The sequence below is a fragment of the Monodon monoceros genome, unplaced genomic scaffold (genome assembly GCF_005190385.1).
Source record: "Monodon monoceros isolate NGI ecotype Baffin Bay Population unplaced genomic scaffold, NGI_Narwhal_1 Super_Scaffold_8, whole genome shotgun sequence".
In the NCBI taxonomy this organism is placed as follows: domain Eukaryota; kingdom Metazoa; phylum Chordata; class Mammalia; order Artiodactyla; family Monodontidae; genus Monodon; species Monodon monoceros.
This window is the reverse complement of record NW_021703785.1, coordinates 2,173,469-2,200,138: the sequence shown is the minus strand read 5'-3', so window position 1 is coordinate 2,200,138 and position 26,670 is coordinate 2,173,469. Positions and strand designations below refer to the sequence as shown.

Genomic DNA, 26,670 nt, shown 5'->3' with positions numbered 1-26,670 from the left:
AAAAATTCTTCCCCAATTATATATGAAGTAGACAGAATAACGAACCTTCATGTACTCAATGTTGATATCAGCTCAGCCCAGAACTTGTTTGAGTTTCGTCCCGTTCACTCTCCAGTCCTACATTATTCTGAAGCAAATTCCAGGCAAGACAGAATTCCAGCGTAACAATCTTCTTATGTTATTTCTAAGCACTTTATGTCAGTGACTTTGAACCACAATGTATCACGCACCCACTGAAGTATAGAGGTTGCTGAAATATAGATTCTATGCAATATTCTTATCCCCAAGAAGCAGTCATATTCTCCCCAATTCCAGGGCTAACCAAATGATCTGATCTTTAGCGTATTTTAAGAGATTCATTTAATGTTTTCCAGCAAATATTAGTTCACCATGAAGCCTTTGAGATACCTTCAAATACAGTCCACGCAGGGAATGAGGGAACGGCATTAGGTTTCCTCTGTCTTGAAACTCAGCCACTTGGGTGGCTTCATGATCAGTCCCTTAAAAAGGTTTCCGAGGTCACCTGCATCCGGGCGTGATGACTGACCCTGCACGGGAGAAGGCGGGGGTGACACGGCAGATGTTCTGACTTCTGCTCTCAGCACAGAGTAATTTTTGTGACAATTCCAAAGGCTCGTGCTCCTTCACTTGGTCTAGCAGGTTTTTCCATCACGTACAAAGATAAACGTTTTAAATAACATACTAGGCATGCCAGAATGGCTATTCTGTTGCCGTTATTAACTCTAATTTATATACTTAAAAGGCTTACATTTATTACTACGTGCCGGCCCAAAGAAGTTTAGGAAACTATGGTTGTGGTCTTTTATGAAAATAAGCATGCAGGGACAATACTGTTAGCTGACCGCAATTTACACCTCCCCCTACCCCCAAGAGAGATCCAGTGAGAGTGTTCATAAAATTAGAGCATGTGAACGAACCAAAAGCCGTGAAAAGGACTACATGGGAGGATCAGAAGAGTAGATGGAATCTTACAAGCAAAATGAAAGGCAGCAGTAGAAGTCGACCCCTCCAGTTCCTCCCACGGACCACCCTCACGCAGGGAAGCATACCCAGAGACACATCGGGCGTGAGCGTTTGTTTATTCCATGTGTAAAGGACAATTTAAAAACAAAATGTTAGTAACACTCTGAGAACATTGGTTTTGTTCATCTGACACATCCTCTATCTTCACCAATTTTTATTACAAAAATCAGAAAAGTAAAAATTCATGACAATATTTGCACAGTGTAACCACTAGTTGCCTAAACAAAAGCTAATTTCTATAAAACCATAAAGTTAATGCAGCTTAAGAGAGAGTCAAACCCCTCAGTGAACTGGATATACATGGTGGTATATATTTTAAAGCAGAAAACCCCAAAGAACAAAAACAAGGAAAAAAGAAAATATATGTCAAAAGAGTCAGTTAAATATTTTGACCTGACAGTCCCCTACAAAGAGTAACTTCCACTACATATAGGGGAAACCATTATCTGTGGCGAAAATCCTAGAGTCCAAGTAGGAAATGTGGAATAAAAACACATCAAATCAGAAGCCAGTCGCAGGCTGCAGGTGCTTTCAGTGAAATCCAGGGCAGTGAGCGACACCATTAAAGAAGGGACCACTCATGTCCCCAAACCAATACGTGTGCCTACAAGTAAGACCTTCACCACACGGCACGTAGCAAAGTTATCAATGAAAAGACTTTGAAAAAGACAAACGTTCTTTTCTTCATACAAATCACTGCAAGAAATCTTTGTAAGGCTGTACCTTGCAAAAGACAAACGTTCTTTTCTTCATACAAATCACTGCAAGAAATCTTTGTAAGGCTGTACCTTGCATAGGGAAAGAGTTGTCTTCTGTCAAAAATTCTACTGGAAAGAGTAAAAGCAAGCTCTTCAAAATGATGCCCACGTGCAAAGGGGTAAATTACCAGGCACCTCATTCACTGTCTGCAATCTGTCCTGATCAGATACGATTTAATTTGACGGAAGGAAAAGTGGCAATTTATGGTGATGGTATTCAAAAGAAAATATTGAGATCGGCAGCAGAAAAATTAAATTTCAAAAGTGCACCCTGAGAGAGGCCCCCACTGTCCCACGGAGAGACACGTGTGCGCTAAATAAGCCTACCTGTGCTCATGCTAGGACTCGACGAGAACCTGCCGAGTAAGGAAAGAGTGCACTTTCTCAGAAAGCTGAAGTAAAAGAAAATAGTACAAGTTGTGGCATTCCTTCAGGTTGATGCTACACCAGCATTCGGAGTTGGTTAGCAGGAGGCCTCATGTGTCCAAGGGGGCGGCCTCGGCCCTAAGAGCCGTGGAACAGGTGCGTGGTGCCCAGGACGGCGCTGTCGTGCCCCTCCTCCAGCTTCACGGAGTTGGAGGGCTCTATCACACTGCTCAGCTCAGGGATGCTTTCGGCAGTGTCTCCGAACCCGTGGTAGTGTCCGTAGTGCAGGTTCTCCCCGATATCTTCCACCCAGGAAGGCCTGCTGGCTATGCAGCTACTTGGACTCCCGTTCAGGTGCAGAGAGCCGCACATCTCGGGGTTAACGCTCGTGCCCTTTTCTGGCTCTTCAGTCCCATTAACACAGGGAGAACCCTGGCTACTCGGAAACGGCGGTCCTGGAACTAGTCCACCGCCAATTCCATTAGGTCCTGTCAAGCACTGGTCACTCCTGCTCTCCATCCCACTGAGCTGTGTCGTGGAGGGGAAGTCCAAATGTCCATTGATGAGACATCCATTTGTCAGTGTATTCGATACGGAGCTACTGTTTTTCGTATCTGCATTAAGAAATACACCTGTCACCAAAATTCAGAACCAGAGGGGAGGAGACAGTATAAAATGCTTCATTCCTGCTACTGTTTTAAAGGATTTATTTAGTTTCCTTTCTTTAAACAAACCAGTTCCTCTTGCAAGGCAAAAAACGGTGCATACGTGATTTAAAAGTAAAACACAACAGAAGCGTTTGCCTGGTAAGATAGGAAACATTTATAGATTTCATTAGTGTTGGGGAACCAAATGAAAGAACTTCAGCTGACAAACATACTGCATGAAAAACACCGACGGCACTGAACTGCTCTCAGTTAAAGACTACTTTGGAGAGCAGTTTTAAAAATCGCCACGTGTGAAAAAGTCCATCAGAGCCGAACGTGTTCCCACAAAGGGTTAAAATAAACCAAAAACGTCTCCAGCTTTTAAGAAATTAAAAAAAAAAAGAAAAAGAAAGAAAAGCAGTTGATGAAGCATGTGAATTAAGGAGGCTCCCGGGACAAAGTCTGACAGCGTCACAGGAGGCTCCTCAGAGCGCTTCCTCCAAGCCAGGGACGCGCACACAGGAATAGGAACAGGGAGCGCTTTCCTCAGCGACACTCGAATCCCACAGCACTTCTGCAAAATGCCACATAGCACTGTGAGACTGCAGGAAGAACCATGAACCCTAATGATTCCATGCATACAGTCTTGGGCCAAGAGCACAGTTCTGAAGAGTTTCTTCTGAGTTCAGCAGTTACAGTGACTATGATCTCCAAGGTTCCACTTTCAGAAACCATAATCTACACATATAGACATCTGTTAAGAGGGAGATGTCTTACGGGAAAAAAATGTCAATCACAAAACGTTTGGACACATGGGAATAGGCAATTACAAGGTATTTTCTGTATAGTGAAACTCAAGGATTAATATTCATGTTCACAGGAATTCACAGAACAGTACAGAGAATGATCTAAAATTACGACTTGCTTAATGATGTTAAAATTTACCCCAGTGTTCTGCACTATTCAAGTAAAGTGTGACATTAAATACAGAAGCACTGACTCTGTAACCTCTAGAATGAGGACACACAGGTGTGTGTCCCATGACCCTAACAGCCCGCACACTATGACCCCCGACTGGCACCCAGACATAGGTTTCTGTGTGTCCTGAAAATCTTTCTGATGACAAAAAAAAAAAATCACATCTTGTTCAATGAACAAAAACATCTTCTAAACATTCCATTAATCATCGATTTTCTGGCAGTTTAAGTGACACAGTTTAACAGCTGCTATAAATTCTTCAGCGGATTATGGATTATTTCTTTTCAAATTGAACGACAGATTTTCTATTTAGTTAAACTTAAGGCTGGAGAACAAGTGTTTGAAGAACTGAACATGAGGTAAAAATAAAACAAGTTATTCCCAGGGAAATGTTTATTTATTTTCCCCCCAAATAAACAGCTTTCCCTGGGTAGTAAAGCTCATGGGTAGGATGTTGACCTTGACAGTTAATAAGACAACTACACTAACAAAGATAGAAACTATATCTTTAGGTGACTCTGGGCCTCAGAAATCCGAGTTAGCTACACTGATGTTTTTTGTTTAATGTTCACTGCATGTGTATCATTCTTCTCCGGTGCCCAGCTAAAGTAAATTAGCCCCATGATGCATTCTCAAAATCAAGGCTAGTTGTAACCCCATGTCATTATGAAACATCTAGTAAAACTGAGCACGAGAGCAGCAAACCTCCCAGAGACTGGCTAAGACCTACGGCTGCTTGGTCAGACCCGCACCTGCCGACGGTCTGCAGGACCGCCCAGGGCCACCCGTACACTCTGTTCCAACGTGCCTTCCAGGACTCGCCTCTTGCACCCCATCCCCTCGCCCACCTACTGCAAGTGACCGCTAGCAATTCCATACCTTTTGTTTATTCAGTCAGAGAGAGTTATAAACGAAGTGATGAAAAACATGAGGAATGTTTACTTGGCACCTATCGTATGGGATGAGTTGAGTTTAAACACTGGCCTTTTCAACGTTAGGTTCAAGAGCGGCATTAAATTTAATCCGAAAACCGAGGGAATTAATGTTTGAAGATTAAAGAGTGATTACTTCTGCCTTTTTAAAAGCACGTAGCAATGACATTTTTTAAAAAGCTGGCTTTGAGTTCTGTTATTTATCTTTAGCCAAGATCTTTAAATGTATTATCCAATCAGAGTTTCCCTTGGAAAATCTACCCATTTCATTTAAGTATTTGGCAAAATGGTGACTCCATCCGTAACAATTCTGTAGCTTCTAGAAAGATGTACACATTTTCTTTTCATCTTAGTGAACAAAAATGATTTTTTTCATGTACCTCTGGGAAACAATATATATAATCTTTTATCCCCAGTAAAGAATTTAGCATACAGATATAATAATAAAACTTTTTAAAAAACAGTATCTATTTCCAAATATATTAACACATTAAGAGAATGGCTAAAATGTTTTCATGGTTACCTAGATAAAAGAATGGTAGAGGGCTTCCCTGGTGGCGCAGTGGTTGAGAGTCCGCCTGCCGATGCAGGGGACACGGGTTCGTGCCCCGGTCCGGGAAGATCCCACATGCCGCGGAGCGGCTGGGCCCGTGAGCCATGGCCGCTGAGCCTGCGCGTCCGGAGCCTGTGCTCCGCGACGGGAGAGGCCACAGCAGTGAGAGGCCCACGTACCGCAAAAAAAAAAAAAAAAAAAAAAGAATGGTAGAAAAAAGCATTCGCTAAATGGCTAAATCTTTAAATAGTAAAAGAAACAAAGCCCTTACCTTTTAAAAACCAAAAATGACTATCAACTGTTTTAATATACCACCAATTTTAGTGAAAAGTGTGTTCTGTGAGACACAGTGCTCAGCATCTTAGCAGATTCAGAGTGAGCGCCACACAGACCAAAGCAACCAGGAATGCTGAGTTAGAGATTTCACAGTGGCCTGACTGGTTACAAGTCAAAACCACAACATCTACTAGTTCTCAGTGTTTACAGCCAGACATTCCTTTTGCTGTTTATCGCTTCGAAATTACTAGCAATAGATGTTTTGGTAGAGTCACCCCAAGGTCCTACGTCAGAAAATGAAAAACGTGAAACCTCATTAAAATTAAACAAGGCACATTGAGCAAAAGTCTCAAATCAAAATAGGAAGATTGCACTTATATTTCTCATATCCATAAAGTGCACCAAAACACTTCTCCTTATAGCTACAAACTTGTCCAAGATATGCAGGTTATAGCATAACATTCTTTAAAACACTGGACAAAGTGCAAAAACTGCTTGAGCGAACGCATGTTAGAAATAACACGCATACTGGTTCTTGCAACGGCAGGGGGTCTGCATTGCTGAAACAGTATAGATTTCTATTTCTTTCGGTCCAACAGAACCACCCTCCTGCTGTTTGGTGTCTTCGACCATTGGACCGCTGCTGTGGCTAACAGGAAACTGTCCACTCCCACCTGTTACAAACTCTCTATCGACGTGCATGCTGTCAGCATCGTCTTCCGCCTCGCCATTCAGGAGCGGCATGGGGTCATCCGAGCTTTGAGCTGCACAGAAAACAAAGGCAATTTTAGGTTCCCTACACCGAAGCAGAGGACTTTAACACAGATGCTTCTCATTCCTTGTTGTCAGAGCACTGGAGGCTCCAAAACTGTCAGGTAACTCTACAATCTACGGATTATTAATGGACTTGGCACACTACCAAGAAACGTACTTTCCCCAACAGAAAACAATTCCTCAAATGTGCAGTTTCGATGAAAAGTCATGGCATTTCAGATACCTACTTGAGATTTACTTGTCGGCATAAATTTTCATTTAGGGCTGTTATTTGGACAACGTAAAGCAGTTATACAACTCAGAGACATTTCTAACTAGTTTTAAAGATTCAGGACACTCTACGTTATGCCCCCACATGTTCCTTCAGTTGTTTTTCATAAAGAAATGACAATTCTTGAACAACATAAAAACCATTAAAACGGTCCTCAAATTTTAAAAAAAGTTAACTTATTTCATTAACAGAAAATAAAGTAAAAGCCAAGATCAAGACAGGTTTGTCCAGTACCACCCGAGAGCAGCTCTGGCCCTCTGCACCAAGATGCAACGCAACTGGAAACACCCACTAAACGTCTGGGTTCCAAGACATTTGGAAAGGACGCTACGCACGCACCTTTCTTACGAGACTCCCACCCCCGCATCTTAGAGAACAGCTCATGTGCACACTTGGCCACTCCTCCAGGGGTCACATACCCTGTGCAGCAATACCGCCTGCAACCCCGGGGCAGCCTACTGCTCGGGAGCAGCCACTCTCACGCAGCGTATGGCTCACCAGTCTTAAGCAGCACGCATTTTTACAAAATTGGATCCAAAGAAAATCACGTTCATGCCTCGCCTTTATTCATCTACCATGGCATGAATGCATCCCACCAAGTAAATTCAAAAGGATCTTTCAAGTTGAATATAACCCACTGTATGTCTGGATTACGGTTCACCCACCACCCAGCTCCCCACTGCAGTGTGGGTGGCTCCTTTTCTTTCCTATCATGAATATACCATAACTAACATCCCTATAAATGCACATTTGCATACACTTCTGGTTCTTTTCCAAGATAAACTAGAATGATTTCTGGGTCAGAGGGTATATACAACAAATAAGTAACAACTTTCAGTGTAATTTCTTTCAAATAAACATTTAAAAACAGAGAGACCTGAACTGTGCAGCTTCAATTACTTCTAATCTTGGACACACACGAGTCATTTTCAGTATAGGAATGAGCGTTATCAGTTCCAGAGTATTCTCCAAACTGTTGAAACAGTTTTAAATGAAAAAAAGCCTTAATAAAAGAGAAACACAAATTCTCAATGATCAGTATATGGAAGAAACAGAGCCGTGTGATTTGCGCAGTTGAGAAAAAATCTGCACAGGTATGAAGCCAAAAGCACCCTACAGACGGAGGTGATTTAAAGCCAGAGGCGGCAAACTGAGGACTTCAGTCTTGTGAAGCTTTTCTTAATCCTCCACAGGCCCCAAGTCAGTGACAGTCTAGGCTCCATCTTCGCTATGAAACAAGGTACTTTCAAAAAGTCAGTGGTAAACAGGACGCCTTAGAAAATGGGGGTGGGGGTGGGGGGCTGGGAGAGGGATGTTCCAGGTACTGGTTGACGGAAGCCTCACAACCTTCGGTTCTCGGTCAGTCACCGCGGAGATGAGGGGCCTGCAGCAGCAAGGCCCACATTTGATGAGCCAGATCAGGCAGTTTACTGAGAACCAGTGCAGGTTACCGGGGCAAAGCCACAGACGTCCTCATACAAAAGGTCAGACTTCACTGGGGATACGGTGCAGATAGCTTTATGTAGCCATACTCTTAACGCCTGGTTTTGTTCTGGAATTCAGGGCCCGTGTTCATTGGGGAAAGTGACATCTAGGTTATAGCGGCAGTTTCAGATCTCTGAAAGGCAGGTTTTAAAAAGAAAGCTGACAGGTGAGACAGGAGGACCTCCTCCCCCACCTCCCCCAACAGTGCAACAAGAAAACAGCTTCATGAAGGCAGGGAATGTGTCTCTTCACTCCCCAAGCCCAGTGCCTGGCAGTGTTCCATCGATGAATGATGCCCAGGCTCTAGCCAGAAAAGGCACACACACAGAAAGCAAGCAAAACTATTAAGAGTAACGAGAGTAGTCATCTCAGGTCAGACTAGCTATAAAATGAAAAAGGACAGGAGGGCAGACCTGCCACTAGGGGGCCAGACGAGCTGGTGGCAAAGGGAGGGATTTTCAAAACAAAAGCGGGTATAGAGGAGCGGGCACAATACCACCTTAAAGCAGAGACTGATCCCTTAACCAGAGGCCTACGCAGTGCACTAGGGACGCTATCCTTTTACACGTGTCTTTTGTTCATGCAGGTAGCTGCTCACCAATAGAGCGGGATAACAACGAAACAGACCAAAGCTTTCAGATTCTAGTAAAGAAAACTCTTGAACGTGGGAGGCATATGCTAATACAGACAGCCTAGAATTTAATTACCCTCTCCGTAGATATGTGATCTTTGCAAGGCGTTTTTCCCATACAGGGTCCATCTGCCGGGATGTGCAGCCACGTGGCTGCTAACGTAGATGCCTAGAACCCTGGGTGATGTATTTTATACCGACGCCTTCATGTCTTTATTTCTAGCACCTGGAAACGGGAAGGGCTGAAACAGCTCAACGGGAGCACTGAGGTTGTAATCATTTACCTTTTAAAACTGCACTATAAGCCATGAAATTAAAATTGGCCTTTCAGAATTTTGAAGGACACTGCATCTGGACTCGACTCCTTTCTCCACAGCCACGGAGCACGCCACCTGCGGCATTTTCTGCCAACACACCTATCGCCATTGCCAAAGGAACTACCGAAATATTCCAGGCCGCATCTGAGAAAAGTGGCTTGTAGACATTTCAGAAAAAGAATTTTCTTCCAAAAGTATCCATTTTGATTCTATTTGTTTTAGAAAAGAAGCACTTTCCCTTCCCATTTTCCTATTCCAGTTAAAACGAACATTTGTTAAAAGCGTCCTTATCTTTTACTTTGACTGCCAAGGCAGGTATTTGTTGACTAGACATGACTTCAATACACGTTAGACGATGCGTATTTATGACAGAAAATCACCTAGGATTGGCTCAAAATAAACCCTCCCAGTTTTCTTCCCCCAGAGGTGGAGTCATGACCAGGTGTGACCACTGCCTAAGAAGCCCCTCATCCTTGACCTTGGGGCCAGTAAAGATGCTCCATTCGGGAAGGTGCCCAGGGCAACACAGAAACCCGCATCTGAATTTTCATCTAAGACTTGAAAAAAACTCCTAAAGCCAGATACCAGTGACACGATTCTAAAACTAAACAACTTCTGATCAAGGAGTTTTAAAAGATAGGAAAAGCCTTCCTTAACTTTTAAAGACAGGGAGGGGTCTGCAGCATTACAGAAACTGTGCCATCAAGGAAGCTTATTTTCGTGCTGGCTAGGTCAACTTAGGAAGACGTGCCTTTACTGTACAAGCGGCACCCCACTCACCCCAAGATGCAGAACATGCACACAACAGGATTTTGACTGCCAGGCGCACTTACAATGCACATCTAGGGCTCGTGAGAAACGCCTCAGCAGACTTAACTTTTAAGGCAAGGAAATCTCTTACGAGGCAAAAACCAGTCTACACAGTCCTGTGCTTTAAGATGTGAACACTTAGTTAGGTAACAGGGCGCCACTACCTAGACACAACCCACACAGCTGACACCATGCGATGTGCGAACACTGTCAAGCACTTTCACTCAGCGTGTCAAGTGCAGCCTGGGGCCAGGGGACCGACTAGTGGTTCAGTCCTCTGTGCCTCTTGAGGGGGCCAGCATGGGAAATCCTAGGTGCTGCCCCACAACCAAGGTTACCTCACACCCCTCTGGCCTTCCCACTGAACTGGGAGCTCTGACCATCGGGGGACCCTATTCTCCATGAAACGAACCGGGAAGGAAATGTTTCCTTAGTGGTTTCCCTGCATTACTCATTACAACTGTTCTCTTCTACGACACGGTACATTTTACCCAGATAACTACCTTCGCAAAGAAAGGTCCTGTTAAAATCACACCACCACATAAAGCCAGTAGGAAGGTGGTTCTACCACACGGTGACCTTTCGTGGGACTCCTGCCATGGCCCCAACTGCAGCAGACTGGGGGTGGGGAGATTCAAGAGGGCAGGTTAGTGAAGGTGCCCAGGACACGGAGAAGCAGTGACAGTTGTGGAAACACTAACGAGGGATCTGGGGTTCTGCTAAAAGAACACGGAAGGGAAGGTGCATGTGACACAGACCACCCGGAACAAAGCGTGCCAGGACCTGGCCCTGGCTGATTCCCGCTGCAGCTGCCACAGTGTGCAGAGGACGAGGTGCATGAGGTTTGCTGAGCTCAAGACTAAAACAGAAAATCACTTGGTTCTTAAGTGTCATTCATTCAGACTGTATTTATAAAATGCTGTGTCTTTGGGGACTGAGATAAAACAATCATTTGTTACTGCAATGCAATTAGGAATGTTCTCTGGTCAAATTTTTAAAAGTAAATACAGCCATTTACTGCAAGTTTGAGAACACTAAAGATACACGAGAAGTTACTGAAGTCTTTAGTGTATGTCACATACATGGAACTACATTACCAATTTGATTTCTATCATCTGAAGTTTTAAGTCATTAGCTAACCTGTATCACTTAACAAGCTCGTTAAGCCACACCCATCCTCCTTTCTCGTCTTTTTAAGCCTGGTCAAAACGAGCAATTCAGAGCAGAAAGTGGAGGGAGATTCTCTATCTTAAATACATCCTGGGGGTCATCTGCTGAGCAACTTCCTACTGCTGACTTGAAGCTAAGTCATGCTGTATTTTTCCTAAACGGTGTTTTATATTAAATACCTAACACGTGACATATGAGATGCTAAGCTCAGTAATACATCTATTTGACTAAAACAAAACCGTGAAGTCAACTTAACACGTGAGGTCTGGTACCACCACAGCCTCCTACTGATGGCAACTGTTAACCCCAAATAAAACTGTAGGTTCCTGGGTCAGTTTGTAACTCACACTGCCTCTCCCCAGTGTACACTCTGGAGCTGCACCCCAACAATTATGGACTAAAAACAAGATGAAAAGTTTCTCTCATGGATGGGAGTGGCATTCTTCTCTATCCTGGATCACTGATAATTGGGACAAGTTTTCCAGGAATACACTTGTGAATAATTGCATTTACTCCTGAAGATTAACTAGAATGCTCACAGACCTAACACAAATTTTACTGAGCAGCTGCAGCTGAAGTCCCGAGGTCCACCTGTCATTCCATCCTGAGCAAATGGTTGGTAAACAGGGAGGAAAAGAAAACCCAACCAACCCAAAACCTAGTTATATACTGATACATCCTTGCACCATCCTAAATGAACAAAATCCATACCGGGGAAAATACTACCCCAAAGTACTTTTCATTTATATCAACCACCCACATAGCTTTGGATTTTACATCACCTTCGAGAGGACGTAGCCACAACTATCACATCTGTGTTCTGACCAGAGTGCATTCTGATACTGGTGTGAATGACCGCATGAAAGGCATTTAAAGTATGAATGTCTGTAGTAAAACTTGCTTCCAAGGACAGTCTGTATTTGAGCAGAACAAATTATCACTGCATTACGTTCTCTTACATCAATAAGGTTTCCATGGGAAAAATTACCTTAAAATATCTGAAAACAGTTTATTGACAGAGATCCTACTCTCTATGGAGAGGAGTAGGTTAACTTTCACACTTGTGATTCCAAACTTAAAAAAGTTAAGAGTCAATTTTACAGGACACATACATTTTTAAGAGTTGGCTTAGCCAGAAAAATTTCTGGAAGTGATTGCTTTTGTGAATATATATTCCACACTAAAAACATCAATATGTGTAGTTATTAAATTCTAGTAAGACAGAATAGACTAAGTTTATTGATAAGGTCCACGCTATGCATTTATGTTGCCAAGATATTATTCCAGGCATCTATTTTTAAAACAGCAAACTTAACTTGCGCCCCCCCAAAAAGATTTAAAATTTCTCTAAATACTTTTACATGTGAAGTTATTCAAAGATGTATTTTATATGCATATGTTACACAAGGGGGTAAACACATATTTTTTTACTCTGGCATGAGAACTAAAAACTTATCTTCAAAATGAGTAATTCACAGAATGAGCAAAACCTCAAGCTCACACATTTATATAGCAAATCAAAACAAGATGTCAGAAATTAAATGAAAATGAACTAAAGCAACATACAAAAAAAAACCCCACACACATACAAAAAAACCCCAGTCACAGAACGTAAATAACTATACAGCTATTGAAGCCAACTATTATTTCACTTCGAAAATTCAGGCAGTTGGGAAGAAAAACCTTGTTTTAGTAATTGAGAATTACTGCCCCAATACCCCATTCACAGTGAGTATGTTATGGTAAAAAGAAAAAAGAGAAACCTTCTCCCAGAGAAAAGAAAAAGGAGTGCAGGGGCAAGGGTGGGACGAAGGCCCATCTGTTCTGCATGCGCATCCACACATATGCACAGTCCTGAGTGACGTGTGGGCTGAACCTCAGGGGCCAGTAGCCACGCGAGGGCCCGGAAACAGGAGCTGAGAAGTCAGGTGCACGTGCTGAGGGTGAGAAGACCCCCGCTCTCTCCACGTGCACTGGAGCAGCACTGAGGCTTAGGTGTGCGTAATCATCACCTGCAAACTCAAACGCCAGGCTGCAACCCCATTTTCTTCTCAACTGGCATCCTCGACCTGAGCACTAAGGAATGGGCCCTTTGGGAAAGCTGCACTGTGAGTTTCATGTGCAAAACACCAATCTCTAACTCAGTCAGCCAAGACGAATCCCTGTCTAGAGGAGGAGAATAAAATCTCCCAAATACCTGCATGATTATTCAAGCCCTATTTGTGCACCCCCAGGGTCTAGAAAACAAGTTCTTAAGTTTTAGGAATCCTTGGAAAGGCTTGAAAGAGATACTTCAATAAGATACTGGCCAATTCAACCGAACTTAAAACCTGATGTGACTAGTTTAAAACTCTTTAGGTACATTTGAGTCTTCTTAGAATGTTAAATGACATCCTTTTTAAAAAACTAAACAGAATTTAAGATTTATCCTACACACTAACATGATATGGACACCCGTCCAATTCTTTGCATGAGGTCGTAGAGTGAAGCTAACAATACCATCCCAAAATTATTAACCAGGCATTAAACAAAACAAGGAATACTTCTTGAAGTTTAGACATACCTTCAGGTTATGCATGTGACTTTTATACCTTTCTAAAAACGATTAGGCCCGTTAACTTACAAAAGCTATGAATCTGAGAAACTATTACTTTTAAGTTCATACATTCATTTCTATAGAAAAGTCACATAATCACAAGTTTTTATACTGACCAACATTTTAAAAGTTGTGAAGGAGATGATACAATTTTACTGACTCTGTAGGAGAAATGTTTTTGTTTGGATAGACTCCAGTTACACAAAAGAGGCACAGCACTGGGAAGAGGATAAAGCTGACACATTAAAGTCAACTGAGGTTGACTTTAGGTTTTGCTCAGACTATACATGTATAGTTGTTGTTTTTTTAAAGCCAAAGGGCACAACTTTGTAGTTATCTCCGGCAAAGTTATCTGAGTGCATAATTTCACCATGATTACTTTTCACCGTCATCTCTAAATTTCCCTTTCCATGTAAGTTTGCTAAATATTCCTGCCAAGCCAGTAATTCTTCTTAATTTTCCCCCCTAAATGAAAGGGAGATTTTTTTCCTCAACCGTAAAGAGTGACTAGCTGACTCTTATTTACAAACCCCGAAACCATCTAAAGATAAAAAGGTGGAAGAACACTTAAAACTAAAATAACTTACCTTAGAGACTTAAGTCCTCAACGTCCAAGTGGCACACCAGGCCTTGCTGTGACAAACACACACCACACTGTGTCCAATGCAAACATCTACCTTCCCAGATGTGAAATTGTATTTTACTATCAGACCAACAATTGTTGTAAGCCCAGGAAAATTCACAGGAAAAAAAAAATGAGGCACGGGGGCAGATTTTTTTTTAATAGTTGTATTTCAAACAGGAACAACAAACGAGAAAAATCTAATTCGTGGCAGGTAAACCTGGGTGTGCAGAAAGTTATATACACACATTTACACTTCAGCTGTCAACACTGCCCTCTCATATCCTCCCCTTTCGTTAAATGGCCAATCTTCAAAGTGGCAACACGGGAAAAACTCCTCCATCACTGCACCAGAGTCCTCCGGGCACAGTACCCCTTACGTGAAGGAGTCATCTCGAAGGCGCTTTCAGCCATAAAAAAGAAAACATGTTAAAGAGAGGAAACAAGTTTGCTCTTTCCCACCCACAAAGTGGTCTCACCTGTGGTTCTAGCTTTCTTTACTCCAAAGGGTTCCGAATCTTCCAAGCATCTCTTGCGATTTGTTCCCACACTAATGTGATTAGGAAATACATTCGGATGGCCCCCATTGAAGGGGCCACCGTTATAGAAAGGATTCAGATGACAACTCTGGAGGTTCAAGAGAAACTGGGTACACTCTTGGAAACCCTGGGTTTGAGCAATGTCTGCTGCCGTCAGGCCACTGGCATTTCTCAGGCTGTACGACACAAAAACACTGAATTACATCCCATCACCATTTGCATCTGGTCTCTGTTCCTGCTGAACTGACTATCTATCTGCAGGCGATATGAAAGAGCATATACAGATTTACAGCAAGTCTGAATTAAAGAAGGAGTTACTCATCCTAGCTCTGTAACTAACTTCTCTCTTATGCACATTTGATTACGAAGCAAGATTTGGGAGATAGTAATTTAAAAATCAATATACTAAACTTTAAAAAAAAGGCATCTTCCTATTTAACTCCTCAAAATCATTTTTTATGTTAGTCTGAAGAATATAAATTTATGCTAACTTCAGACTTAACCTGAAACTGAATTCTATATTATCTGCACTTAATTTTAATAATCCATTCCTTTAGCTCGAGTAAAATCATAACAAACAAACATGTACTGAATTGTCCATGGCATTTATAACAATTGGCTTCCTAACAACAAAGGCAACTGGCTTAACGACAAGCCAGAATTTGTGCTAACATGTGACACTATAAGTGGAAGTTTAGAAGCATGTCCTGAGACTAATTTATCATCAGACTGGAGATCTGAAAAGCTGAGTTTTTTGTATTTTGTTTTCTGGCCTTAGGAAAACTTGCAGAAGTTCAGAGCATTTGAGTGGGTGTTTCCTTCTAATACTGTCCTAGGAACTCATCCCCCTAGGCTGAGTCCTACCATCAAAAAGAATCAACATCATCCTGCGTGGCTAATAACATTAACAAGTAACGGTCTGATGTCCTCTGCATTAGCTAAGAGTCAGACTAAATCAGAAGTGGTGGCAGAATATAAATGAAAGCTCTAAATAAGATGAATACGAAAGAACCAGTTGAAATTGTAAATCTTAATTAGGAAACAATAAAAACTGAGGGAACAAAAGCAACTCCACGTTGAAGTTCCCCCGGAAGACAAGAAAATACACTGCTCTGTGAAATAAATCTGTAAAAAGCAAGACAGGTTGTTAGCTGCACACTGATCCACTGAAACTGGAGAAGCACTGAAGGGCCGAGGCAGTACCACACCTCCCGGCGAGCTCTGCCACAGACAGTGCAGCTGTGACCAAACACAGGCCTCGTCTTGTTCCCGAAAGAACAGGGCACAACCCTGGATGCTTTTTCCCTAGATTAACGTGAATGAAAAAAAAAAGCCATTTCAGGGAGAAAACTACAGAATCAGGGACAAATAAGGATTTTCCATTTTAAACAAAACAATAAGCCCTGTATTCCTATTTCCAGCCATCATACGCAGAAGGTTCCAAGCTCAGAAATGAAAAAGCTATATACTTTTGGACAATCACTAAATATGTTCCCACTTTTAAAAGCATGAGATAAAGAAATGTATCATACATTTTGAAGAAAGGCAAAAGCCCAAACTCAATCTGATCAAACATAAAAAAGACAAAACTTGAAAATCCCCAAAACCAACAATATTTTCTTAAAAATATAAGGCAGCTGTGTGCATGGCTACTGAGAACTAAAACTGACATTTTTATTTGATTTCATGGCTATGACTTCTGATAAACATTATTCTAAAATTTCACAATATTTTGATATATGAATTAAATAGAGAGGAAATATCAAAGTTTGGGTAGAGTGAGTTACATCAGTTATGTGTATAGAAAATGATCACATACTTGATTTTTAATATCAACATGTTATAGAAATTTAACATTCAAGCAAGTGTAACACTGGATAATTTTTTTAAATGGTGTATTACATTTTCAGAAGATATCATGAGTGAATGGTCCAAAAAGGTCTACTCTATCAAGAATGTGAACAGAATAAGTAGCTGCAATAAAATTAAAAAAAAAAATTTAACTCTACACAATTTGAAAAGACGAAGACCCAGAACATAAGCAAAGTTTAAAAAATGATCATTTCTATAGATAAATATGAACTTGCTCTCCAAAAATTAAAGGATACAGAAATGAGAAGCTGCTGCTTAAAATCAGGACAAATAACGCTGACAGTAAAGATTACTCCTCAGTGGATGATAAAATAAAGAACAGCACACAGATTTTTTAAATGGTATTTACCACCCTAAATGCCAGTTCACTGAAGAAAGCTGAGATGCTCAGGGAGCATGCCAACTTTTCTAAGTCACTGAAAACAAGAACATCCAAACTACACTCAATTCCTTTACTCTTAATTCAGAAACTGAACAGTAGACTGAATCTGAGTTAGAACAGCAAGTTTACTGTTCTTGCAAGGAAATACAGCCTTAAAGAGAAAGAGCGAGTGCGCACCAATATCCGGAGACCACAGAGGCTGTAAGTGTCTGAGTGGGAGCGCCTGCCTGCACCTGAGGACACAGGCAGCGTCTCCTGCCCGTCTCCAACTACCACGAGTGGTCCCAACACTTGCACATCACTCGGCTTGGACGAAGCCAATCAGATTTCCAGGTGGTGTGAAGTATTATCTTCAAAACTCGAAAGAACAGCCACTAGAGTCAACTCATGCTATGTACTCCTCATGTGTGGACCCAGCCAGTAAGAACAATCACAAGCCGAACTGAACTTCAACTGGTTCCTCGTATAACTCTGAGGGATCCAAAGAGAGATCCAAAGGGGAGTTCAAAACATTCCAGAAAATGTATGGACAGATATCAGAATCTGGGACGTAAGGTAACTGGAAAAATTAACTGGGAGATTATAATTTTGGCACTATCCCTACAGTAGTATTATTAGAAACAGGAACATACAGTATCCCTTCTCCACTTCTGGTGAAACTACAGAAGTTTTCAACTATATTATTTCTCAGTTACTAAGGACTGAATGTAACATTCAGTTTAACAGTGTTTACGTTCCTCTAAAGCAGAAAGGTCCGTTAATACCTGACCCTGGAACAGGCCAGCAGAGCCGCCCACTTCCCTCTCCTACCTCCGAATGTTTTCCTTCCCATCTCCTTCCCTACGTACCCCCACTCATTCCTCCTTTCTTTACCCGTAGTTTAACACGCTAATTCTGCTCTGCTCATATTTAAAACCTTGCAAGTGGCTCTGCAATCGTATGGTGCACAAAAACTGGGTGGAAAGGAATGACTGGGATCACCAATCCGGGGCAGGCACTTTTTCTGTAAAGGGCTGGACAGCAAAAACTTTAAGCTCTACGGGCCACAGTCTCCGTTCTCTCGTTGTAGCCTGAAAGCAGCCTTAGATGATGTGTGAACACAGCATTGGCTATGTTCTAATAAACCTTTAGTTACTGGCACTGAAATTCGAATTTCATATATTTTAACGTGTCATGAAATATTATCCTTTTGATTTTTGTTCAATCCTTTAAAAACATAAAAATCACTCTTAGTTTATGGGCCATACAAAAACAAACAATGGGCTGGACCAATTGAGTAACATTTAATCAATAGATGATACTGGTAACTAGTCCTCTACTCTTTTTAAAAAAATTTTATTTTATAGAAGTATGTTGATTTACAATGTTAATTTCTGCTGTACAGCAAAGTGATTCAGTTATACACATATATATATATACACACACACACACACTCTTTTTTATATTCTTTTCCATTATGTTTCATCACAGGATGTTGAAGACAGTTCCCTGTGCTATACAGTAGGACCTTGTCGTTTATCCATTCTATACACAACAGTTTCAACTGCTAACCCCAAGCTCCCAATCCTTCTCTCCCCTGTTCCCCCTCGCCCTTGGCAACCACAAGTCTGATCTCTATGTCTGTGAGTCTGTTCCTGTTTCGTAAAAGTTCATTTGTGTCATATTTTAGATTCCACGTATAAGTGATATCACATGGTATTTGTCTTTCTCTTTCTGACTAGTCCCCTACTCTAAATAACAGATGCCTATGGGTTCCTGAAAACTGTCTCCCTGGTAATTTTCTGCACTATTCAATTCAAACAAAAAAATAACTTTTTAGAAGTTGCCAAATCTGTTAAATCACAAAATGTTAAATATCAAGAGAATATCTAAAGGTAAACTTCAGAAGAATGTAAAATAAAAGACCTTAAGAGAGCATGCAGAAGAAATAATCATTCCTACTCCATCTGAGTGTTTTCTGTTAAAAGTTCTAAGTGTCTTACGACTGAATTAGGCGACGTGCTTAATATGAATGAGGCGGAAACTGTCTTTACAGGTCTGAATTCCTCAAGTCACTTCTTAATAAGCAGAAGGGGTTTTCAAACGTATTAACACAGAGGCTGAAAATCACGTGGGTTTCTAGGTGAAGAGCAGCATAAAGAATAAGAATTATAGTTCTTAAAACACTTTAACAAAAGAGGCTCAGGCCTTTAAATGCACTTTTACATATATGCTCTCCTATTTGTTAAGCATGTTTCAATTTTAACGTTTTAGGAGGTGAAACAGTTCTCCTGGTTAAAACGTATCATCAATGTATTAACCCTTCAGCTCTATTTAGTGTTACACGTTTAAGCGGATATTCACCCTAAGCAACCCTCCACGATTTCCCTAAAATCCAATGGGAGCTGGGCACATGAATGTGATTTAGGATTTTACAGGTTCTGTGATAATTTCACATTTGAATTTGGTCTTTTCTTCTGTTACAGTACGTTTTCAACAGTCAAGCCTTCACTCTTCGATCCCGAGGTATCACTGCGGGTGTGACATGGCCACGCTGCGCTCACTGCTGGCTACTCCTACCAACCCGAAGTGAGGGCTGCTAAAGACAAAGTTAGTCTGAACTGTGGTCTTCACACACTAGTCCGAATGGAAATTTTCAGTATCTGGAAGATACTGTTCAAAATTACTCTCAAAAACTGTATTTTGCATGAGAATTGGGGCACTAATGAAAGTGTACACAATATTTTTAGACTAAGTCTTTAAAAAACACACATGAATTTCGTGACTTTGGTTTACTGCACTCGGGCAGATGACGCCTCATCTAAAATGTACCTCTGTCCATTTCTGACAGCAAGAAGCCCCATGGGGGACGTGCTGTGAGGTTGTTCTAAAGCTCCAGCCAGTTCACCTTTCTGGCCCCCTCTGGTATCCGTTTGAAAAATCTTTGTAAATGGGCAGAGATTTAAAAAAATCAGACACCAGTCAACTTGATGTCCAAACTGGGTCTAGTCTGTTGAAGTTTTAAAGCTGACTTTCTTTAAGAGTTGACATGATCAGATTCTTAGACTAGTAAAAATCAACTCGCTCCAGTTTGTCACGGAAGCTATGACAACCTTCACCGAGACTATGAAAAGTCACTTTGGGCAGGCTACCCATTTTCTCCCAGTAGTTCCTAGTGTTCTTTCAAAATTGCAATATGAAAACATGGGAAGGCATAGACTAATATTTACTGTGAATTATTTATCCTGCTGAATAACTGGCAAAATAAACTTTTTTAAAACTTTACTAAAGTTAAAACATAAAGGCTCATATACTATATTTTCTGTAATAAAATTCTGAATAGAATGTTAAGACTTATTATACCTAAGAGTGTCTCCCCAAAGAACTTTAAAACAAAACTCCACTCTGCTGCCAGCTAATCCCCCATCTATTTTCCACTTATAGTGTCACAACGTCAGAATATGAGAAGCCGTTCTAATAAGTTTTTCTTTTTTTTTTTTTTTAATTTGCAAAACCACGGATCAGGAAGTATCTGAAATATACTTTTCAGAATCTGAGTTGTCACATCACCTTCAGGATGTTTTCTTTTTTTGTTAATGCCATGTGACAATAAAAGATGACCACAATTTTCATATAAAGAATATTTCTGTTAAAATTCTGATCTCAACTTAACTATTGTTAGTTTACAAGTAAATAGGTAGATATCATAAATTAGGGTAAGCAAAGCATGCAAATCTAAAGAATCTATATCTGAACTCCTAGATTAGCATTAAAACCAATCACCGCAACAAATACCTCAACAGTATGCCTCGAGTGGAGAAAGGAAGCCATACTGAACATTCAATGCCACAACTGTAAGGTTTTCGGAGAAGCACCTGTGGCAGTTTCAGCAGTTTCTATATGGAATGCTCCCCCTTTCTAGGATTACTTGAAAAAATCAAGTCAATTCGAATTACGTAGCTGTAAAACATTGACATGTGTAGTTTTTACAGATTCAGAATCTTCTGTGTGATTTAAAACGGGCAATGGTTCATAAAACAGGAAACTTAAATAATAAGGGATCACATATTTGCAGGCAACATTTTGATTAAAAATACATATACATACATGAGGTGCAGAAGCACATTTACTGAGCGTAAGCCATTGTCATGTGACCACCTTGACCAAGAGCTATTGCTCTAAAACACTGCCTTTTCAATTACTTCTAGTAATTTTTAGCATGAAGCCAATTTAATTATGTCAGTTATTTCAACAAAAGTTTAACAGTATGGACTAAAAACCATTAACTCACGATTCTGGTTACTTTAAAATTTGGTATGCTGTATCTCAAATACATTAGTAACTATTCCTAGATGGAAATAAGCAAATACATGGAATCATTAAAAAAAAAAAAAAAGATAAAAAAACATTACTAAATGTCCATTTGTACAGACAAAACATTACAAACATCTAAAATTTCTTCAGTAAAAGGAAAACGTGTATTTTTAACCCTTTGGTATCCAAACTCTTAAATACGTAATTATGAAGACTTTATTAAATATATTCTTCAGGTAACAATAGGAAGAAACTATTTTTTAAAGTTTCTACTTGAATAAATTTGGTGCCAAGTTTTCAATTCAAGTTCAACATTACTGAGGACAGTTTTATGTTGCAACTGAACCCCAGCTATGTTTGCATACATTAAAATATAACAGCATCATTCAAAGAGTCTGATGAAATATTTAACCTGCTCCCACTATAATTTAGGCAAAGGAAAAGACATTTGAATCTAGAAATCACTGGTTTTACTTGAAAGCACTATATAAAAGCAGTGCTTAAACAAATATTAAAACCTATATATTATTCAAGCTGTTATGAAAAACAATCAAAATTCTAAACTGAATTTGTCAACAACTCTAGAATACTGTCAGCCTGCTATCTATCTGCTCCTTTCCAGCAGGCAGAACTTCATCAGCTATCTCGGGAAGTAATTCCTCCACCTTGCCTGCAACAGTTTAATAAAAGGAAAAATGAGCCAGGAAATTGCAAGATCAGACAAGACTGCTGTAGTGACAAGTAGGTCAGGGAGGGAACACTAGGTCAAGACTGGAATGCACAGGATCCAAGATCAGAAACCACTAATTCAGAGTTACACTGCTAATAAATTTCATGGTTGGACTATTATTCTGAAGGGCAAATAGGTGAACAAATGAAAAGAAACCACAAACTTCAAACATGAATAAATGTCTAATGAAGTTTGCCGAGGGCAAAAGCTGCAAAACAACTTCCGACGCTCATATTACATATGCTCATCACATGATTTGCCCTAATGAAAATTTTGCTTCTAGACAGAGCTCTACGGGTAAGCAAATAAAGGTGGGTCATAAACATGGACCAAACTAAACCAACTCCATTTCAATTAAGAATTTTTAAAAGTTCAGCAAAATACTTTTTCCTGCAACATTCAAAAGTCTATTATGACCACATTTTAAGACTTCTGTTACTAAAGCCAACTGTGTCTATTTTCTAAATTAGGCAAGAAAGATTTTTTCAGAGTGAATCACTGGACTTGCTTATATATAAGGTTACAGATGCTTCTCCAGCTATCTGATGCTCATAGTTAAGCTCCTCTTGGGATGAAAATAATTAAGTTAAAAGATATGTAACCCACTGGAAGATCTGGTTACCACAGAATCAATGGCTTCTACAGAAATGCTCTCCTACAAAAAAGCTATGGGACTTTGCCACAACATAATTAAACACTGGCACCTGGTATAATGTGGTATTAAAATGGACTAGCAAATTGGCCTTAGATGCAAGCAATTCTGAATCTCTAAATCCCACTAAATCCCTTTATTTCTACTCTGAGGCATTAAAAAAAAATCTACTTTTATATCTGGTTGATATGGAAACATTCTCTACTACATCTCTCAAGAAAATAAAGACAAAAATAACCAAAATCAGTCAGTGCCAAAATACTAAAAGGCAAGATAATTCAAGGCTAGAAATGTGTACTTTACAAAGTTGTTTGTAAAAGGTCTTTTTAAAAAAATTTATTGATATATATATATAAATTTTTCTTTTGTAAAAATAAATGCAACACATAAACATTCAGGATCGATCCCAATCTTTTGGAGTCAGGGAGGAAACGTCTGATTGAATCACCATGCAGGTTACATTCATCTTCCACTGGCCTGACTAGAGCCCCCAGTCACCTGAACAGAACAGTGCCCAGCTGGCCTGTGGGAACACAAATAGGCTCTCTTGCTTCTCCTCATTGGTCACATAAAAGGTGGTCTTAATTATCAGCAGACAGCAAATTTTCAAGAGTCCTTCTCTGAAATCACATTAAAACTTAATTTTATATTGTTACTTATTTGATCATCCAAAAGAAAAATAAGGCAACAACTTTTCCATGTTATTATATGTCCTTCCTCCAATCAAAAACCCTCTGTGTGTAGCAAGTGGCATTCAAATCCTGGCTGCAATGAAGAACTGAACTGCCATATAAGCAGAGTTAAGGATGATGACAGTTTAACTTACTTAATAAAAACTCCCTACTTGAGAAAAAAATGAGAGTGAGAAGCGTCTGTAGAGGTTTAGATCATTTAAAGTATACAAGCATTCAGTCTGGTCACAGAACTGACACTTAATCCTGTGTGTTTTTATTTTTAGATGTAAACAGTGGCAAGTAACAATGACAATCATATAAGGAGAAACAAAACCTCACATGAAAAAGAAAACTTGGCACCAAAACTCAAGATGTAAAACAAGAGAAGAAAAAGAAACTCCATCAACATACTCACGTGTGGTGCTAGAAAATGTGCTACGATGCACAGCAGCTGACATGCGTTATCTTACAGATGCAGCCTACATTGACAAGTAGGTTATGTAACAAACCATTCTAGCCACAGATGCCTGGTACGCTTGCCCTCACCATTATCTACCCCATGACCAAAAAAGCAGCAACTTCAGATTTTGGCCACTTTACGTAGCAAATATATAAAAAGCAAAGTAGGAATTAACAACAAAATTATTAATTACCACCAAGTGTGATAAAATACTGATACAAGACAGCTTTTAATCTGGTCACGGAAAAAGGAAAAATTTCCACCAACTCCTAAACACTATAGCATGTAATATTAAAATTAATAATCTGGCTCACTTTGAACTGGGAACAAAATAAGTTAACTTCAAGTAAGTAAATTAATTCTGGGCCCCTTGATGACCTTAAAAGAAAAAGGCGTTTTTATTTGCTAGGACTACACTTTACCATATGAGCAACATAACAGGAAACAAATAAAAGAGATCTAAGTACCATAATTTGGGGGAATCAAACTATTATTTGTTGGTAGACTAAAAGTGTTAAACTATAAAAATGTGCAGAATAGATATTAAAAAGCAATGTACAATTTAGCTTACTGGCGAAACTGACATTTTATCTAGATGTTAAAACTAAATAACCACATATACAATAGCAATAAATAATGATTACTTGTGCTCTATCTCCAGGCCAAAGACATATAATTTTAAAAATTGCTTTTGGCTAGGTGGCTCAGGCTAAATATTTCTTCTAAAAAATATCTGAAAGTTCAGTCAAGGGAAATCACCATATGCAGGGTCTTGAGGGAGTGGCTCTTATACTGAGAAGGAAAAACAAACTGGCACTCGAGGCCATGCTCAGTCACACTTGGTGGGAAAGAGACACTCGAGGGTCCTGTAACAAGGACAGAATTGTAAATAAAATGATCTCATTTTAAAAAGACACCTATTAAAAAAAGGACATAGCGCAAGAAAGATATTTATTGGTTCAAAGGATTAAACTATCCATTAAAGTGAATAAAACTAACATCTTAGTAATAAAATGCTCAGGACCAATTAGAGTACTGTTTAGAAAGATAAGTCACTGAAAAGATCAACTTCTAATTATTCATTATTTCAATAAATGACAATTAAGGAATTTAATCAATTATTTTACGACTCTGTATTTTATAATCAAAGCTTCTGTTGTTAAAATTAAAGATTTAAGCTTTAAATCTAAAAAACAGCTAAGAAAACTGCATCTACAACGTTGCTTTAAAGCAATGCAATGAGAATCATCTCGATGTTTTCTAAACTGTGTAATATATATTCATATTATCAATTGTTTTTACGTTACCTTAAATTATAACTACATATGAAGTCACAAGGTTCCCTGCAATGTAACAGTTAACACAGGTCATATTTATAACACTAAATGGCTACATAAGTAAATGATCCAAGCCCAAACTAATGTCTAATCTTAACAATAATACTTAATGAAACAGAAGCTAAGATACTAAGAGCCTACTGATAGCCCTTGGTATCAGACAGGCCTTTCATTAACCTATATGGTTCTGCTGTCCAGGATCTGTTTTCAATATTTATTATAATACAGAGTCAAAACAATGAAGTGGAAACCAAAGGGTTAAACTAAGTCAGTTTTGTGGGTTTTATTTCTCCCAAAGTCTAAATTTTCATATTTCCAATTAGAATAAAGTGGTTTGTAATTAATTTTTATAAAATATTCAAGACACTCAAGGTAAAACAAAAAAGCTGATATTATCATAGTTATTTTGGTTATTACAGCTCTATAGCTTACACTCAATATTTAAGGGTGAAAACCGCATCCATTTTGTTAATGCTGTGAACTGCAGAAGAAAAATTTTTACAATGAATCTTTAAGAGAAAGTTAATACAAATGAATTAAATACTGAAATAAACGTATAATGCCATGGCTAGCTAATGATTTGCATACAAGATCACATTTTAAAATTAATACACTTAAATGTTAATACTGTTCTCTCAAGCTAGAAATTAGCCAGTTGATGTAAACTGGGCTAAAACAAGGATATTCTAAAATAATGCCATCAGTATCAAAAACTCAGAGTGAGTTTTTAAGTCTTTAATGTGTACAGTTCCATTTTACAAGGAATTATAAAATCACTGAACAATCATAACAGGTTTTAAAACATAAGATGTTCTCATATCTGCTAAAAGATGAGGAAACCATCTTTTTAGCAAAATTAAGAAAAGCTAACTGTCTGCAAGAATTTTTTTGAGCCAGAGAGGCCTGAGAAGATATTCTAATCCAATTCGAGGCACTCATTCTGAAATTAAAACTTGGCAAAGTTTGAAGACTTGCCCACAGTGACACAATTAGTCAATGGTAAAGTCAACAATGCCAGGCTCCAAATTTAATGAGTTAACTGTTCCTTCTACCCTAATATGCTCTCTCTCTCTCACGGCAAGAACGCTGAGGCTGCTGGGATTCAGCCCCTTCTGCTAGTGGTCAACTCAACTCACACAACAACTTGCTCACTAACGCCAACTGATCTAAAAAGCAAAACTCTATTACCAATATTGAAAACAAAGCTCAGAACTTTTGCTTGCTCTACATCCTGTCTCTAAACACGACACCCTTGACCACATCTTTGGTTGGCAAGAATAAATGAAGATGCTTACTCGGCATGAGCCCCGTTAGCCACCAGGGCACTAATGCAGTCCAGGCTCCCAGAGCGAGCCGCCTTGTGAATAGGAGTCTCGCCCTCACAGTCCTGAAACAACAAAAAGGAAAGCATTAAGATCCATACAAGACTTCCACATTCTAAAGTTAATTAACAAAGGCCACGTACCATCTCATTCCTCTGAAATAGAATTAAGGTGAGCCA

General features: G+C 39.7%; 1 protein-coding gene across 2 annotated transcripts in view; it reads right to left on the bottom strand.

Moving 5' to 3' along the window:
- Window positions 1–269: 269 nt before the first annotated feature.
- The window catches only part of ANKRD10 (ankyrin repeat domain 10), a 34,038-nt gene continuing 7,637 nt past the window's right edge, over window positions 270–26,670 (bottom strand). Inside the window, exons 3-6 of one of the 2 annotated variants that reach the window (XM_029209868.1) lie at window positions 26,465–26,556; window positions 14,710–14,945; window positions 6,229–6,318; window positions 270–2,782 (exon numbers count right to left, since the gene is read on the bottom strand). In XM_029209868.1, the coding sequence (XP_029065701.1) occupies window positions 2,307–2,782; window positions 6,229–6,318; window positions 14,710–14,945; window positions 26,465–26,556 (894 nt within the window). In that variant the 3' untranslated portion in view covers window positions 270–2,306. Of the gene's footprint in view, window positions 2,783–6,228; window positions 6,319–14,709; window positions 14,972–15,817; window positions 15,895–26,464; window positions 26,557–26,670 lie in introns of those variants that run through there. The other variant, XM_029209869.1, reaches the window with a different exon arrangement.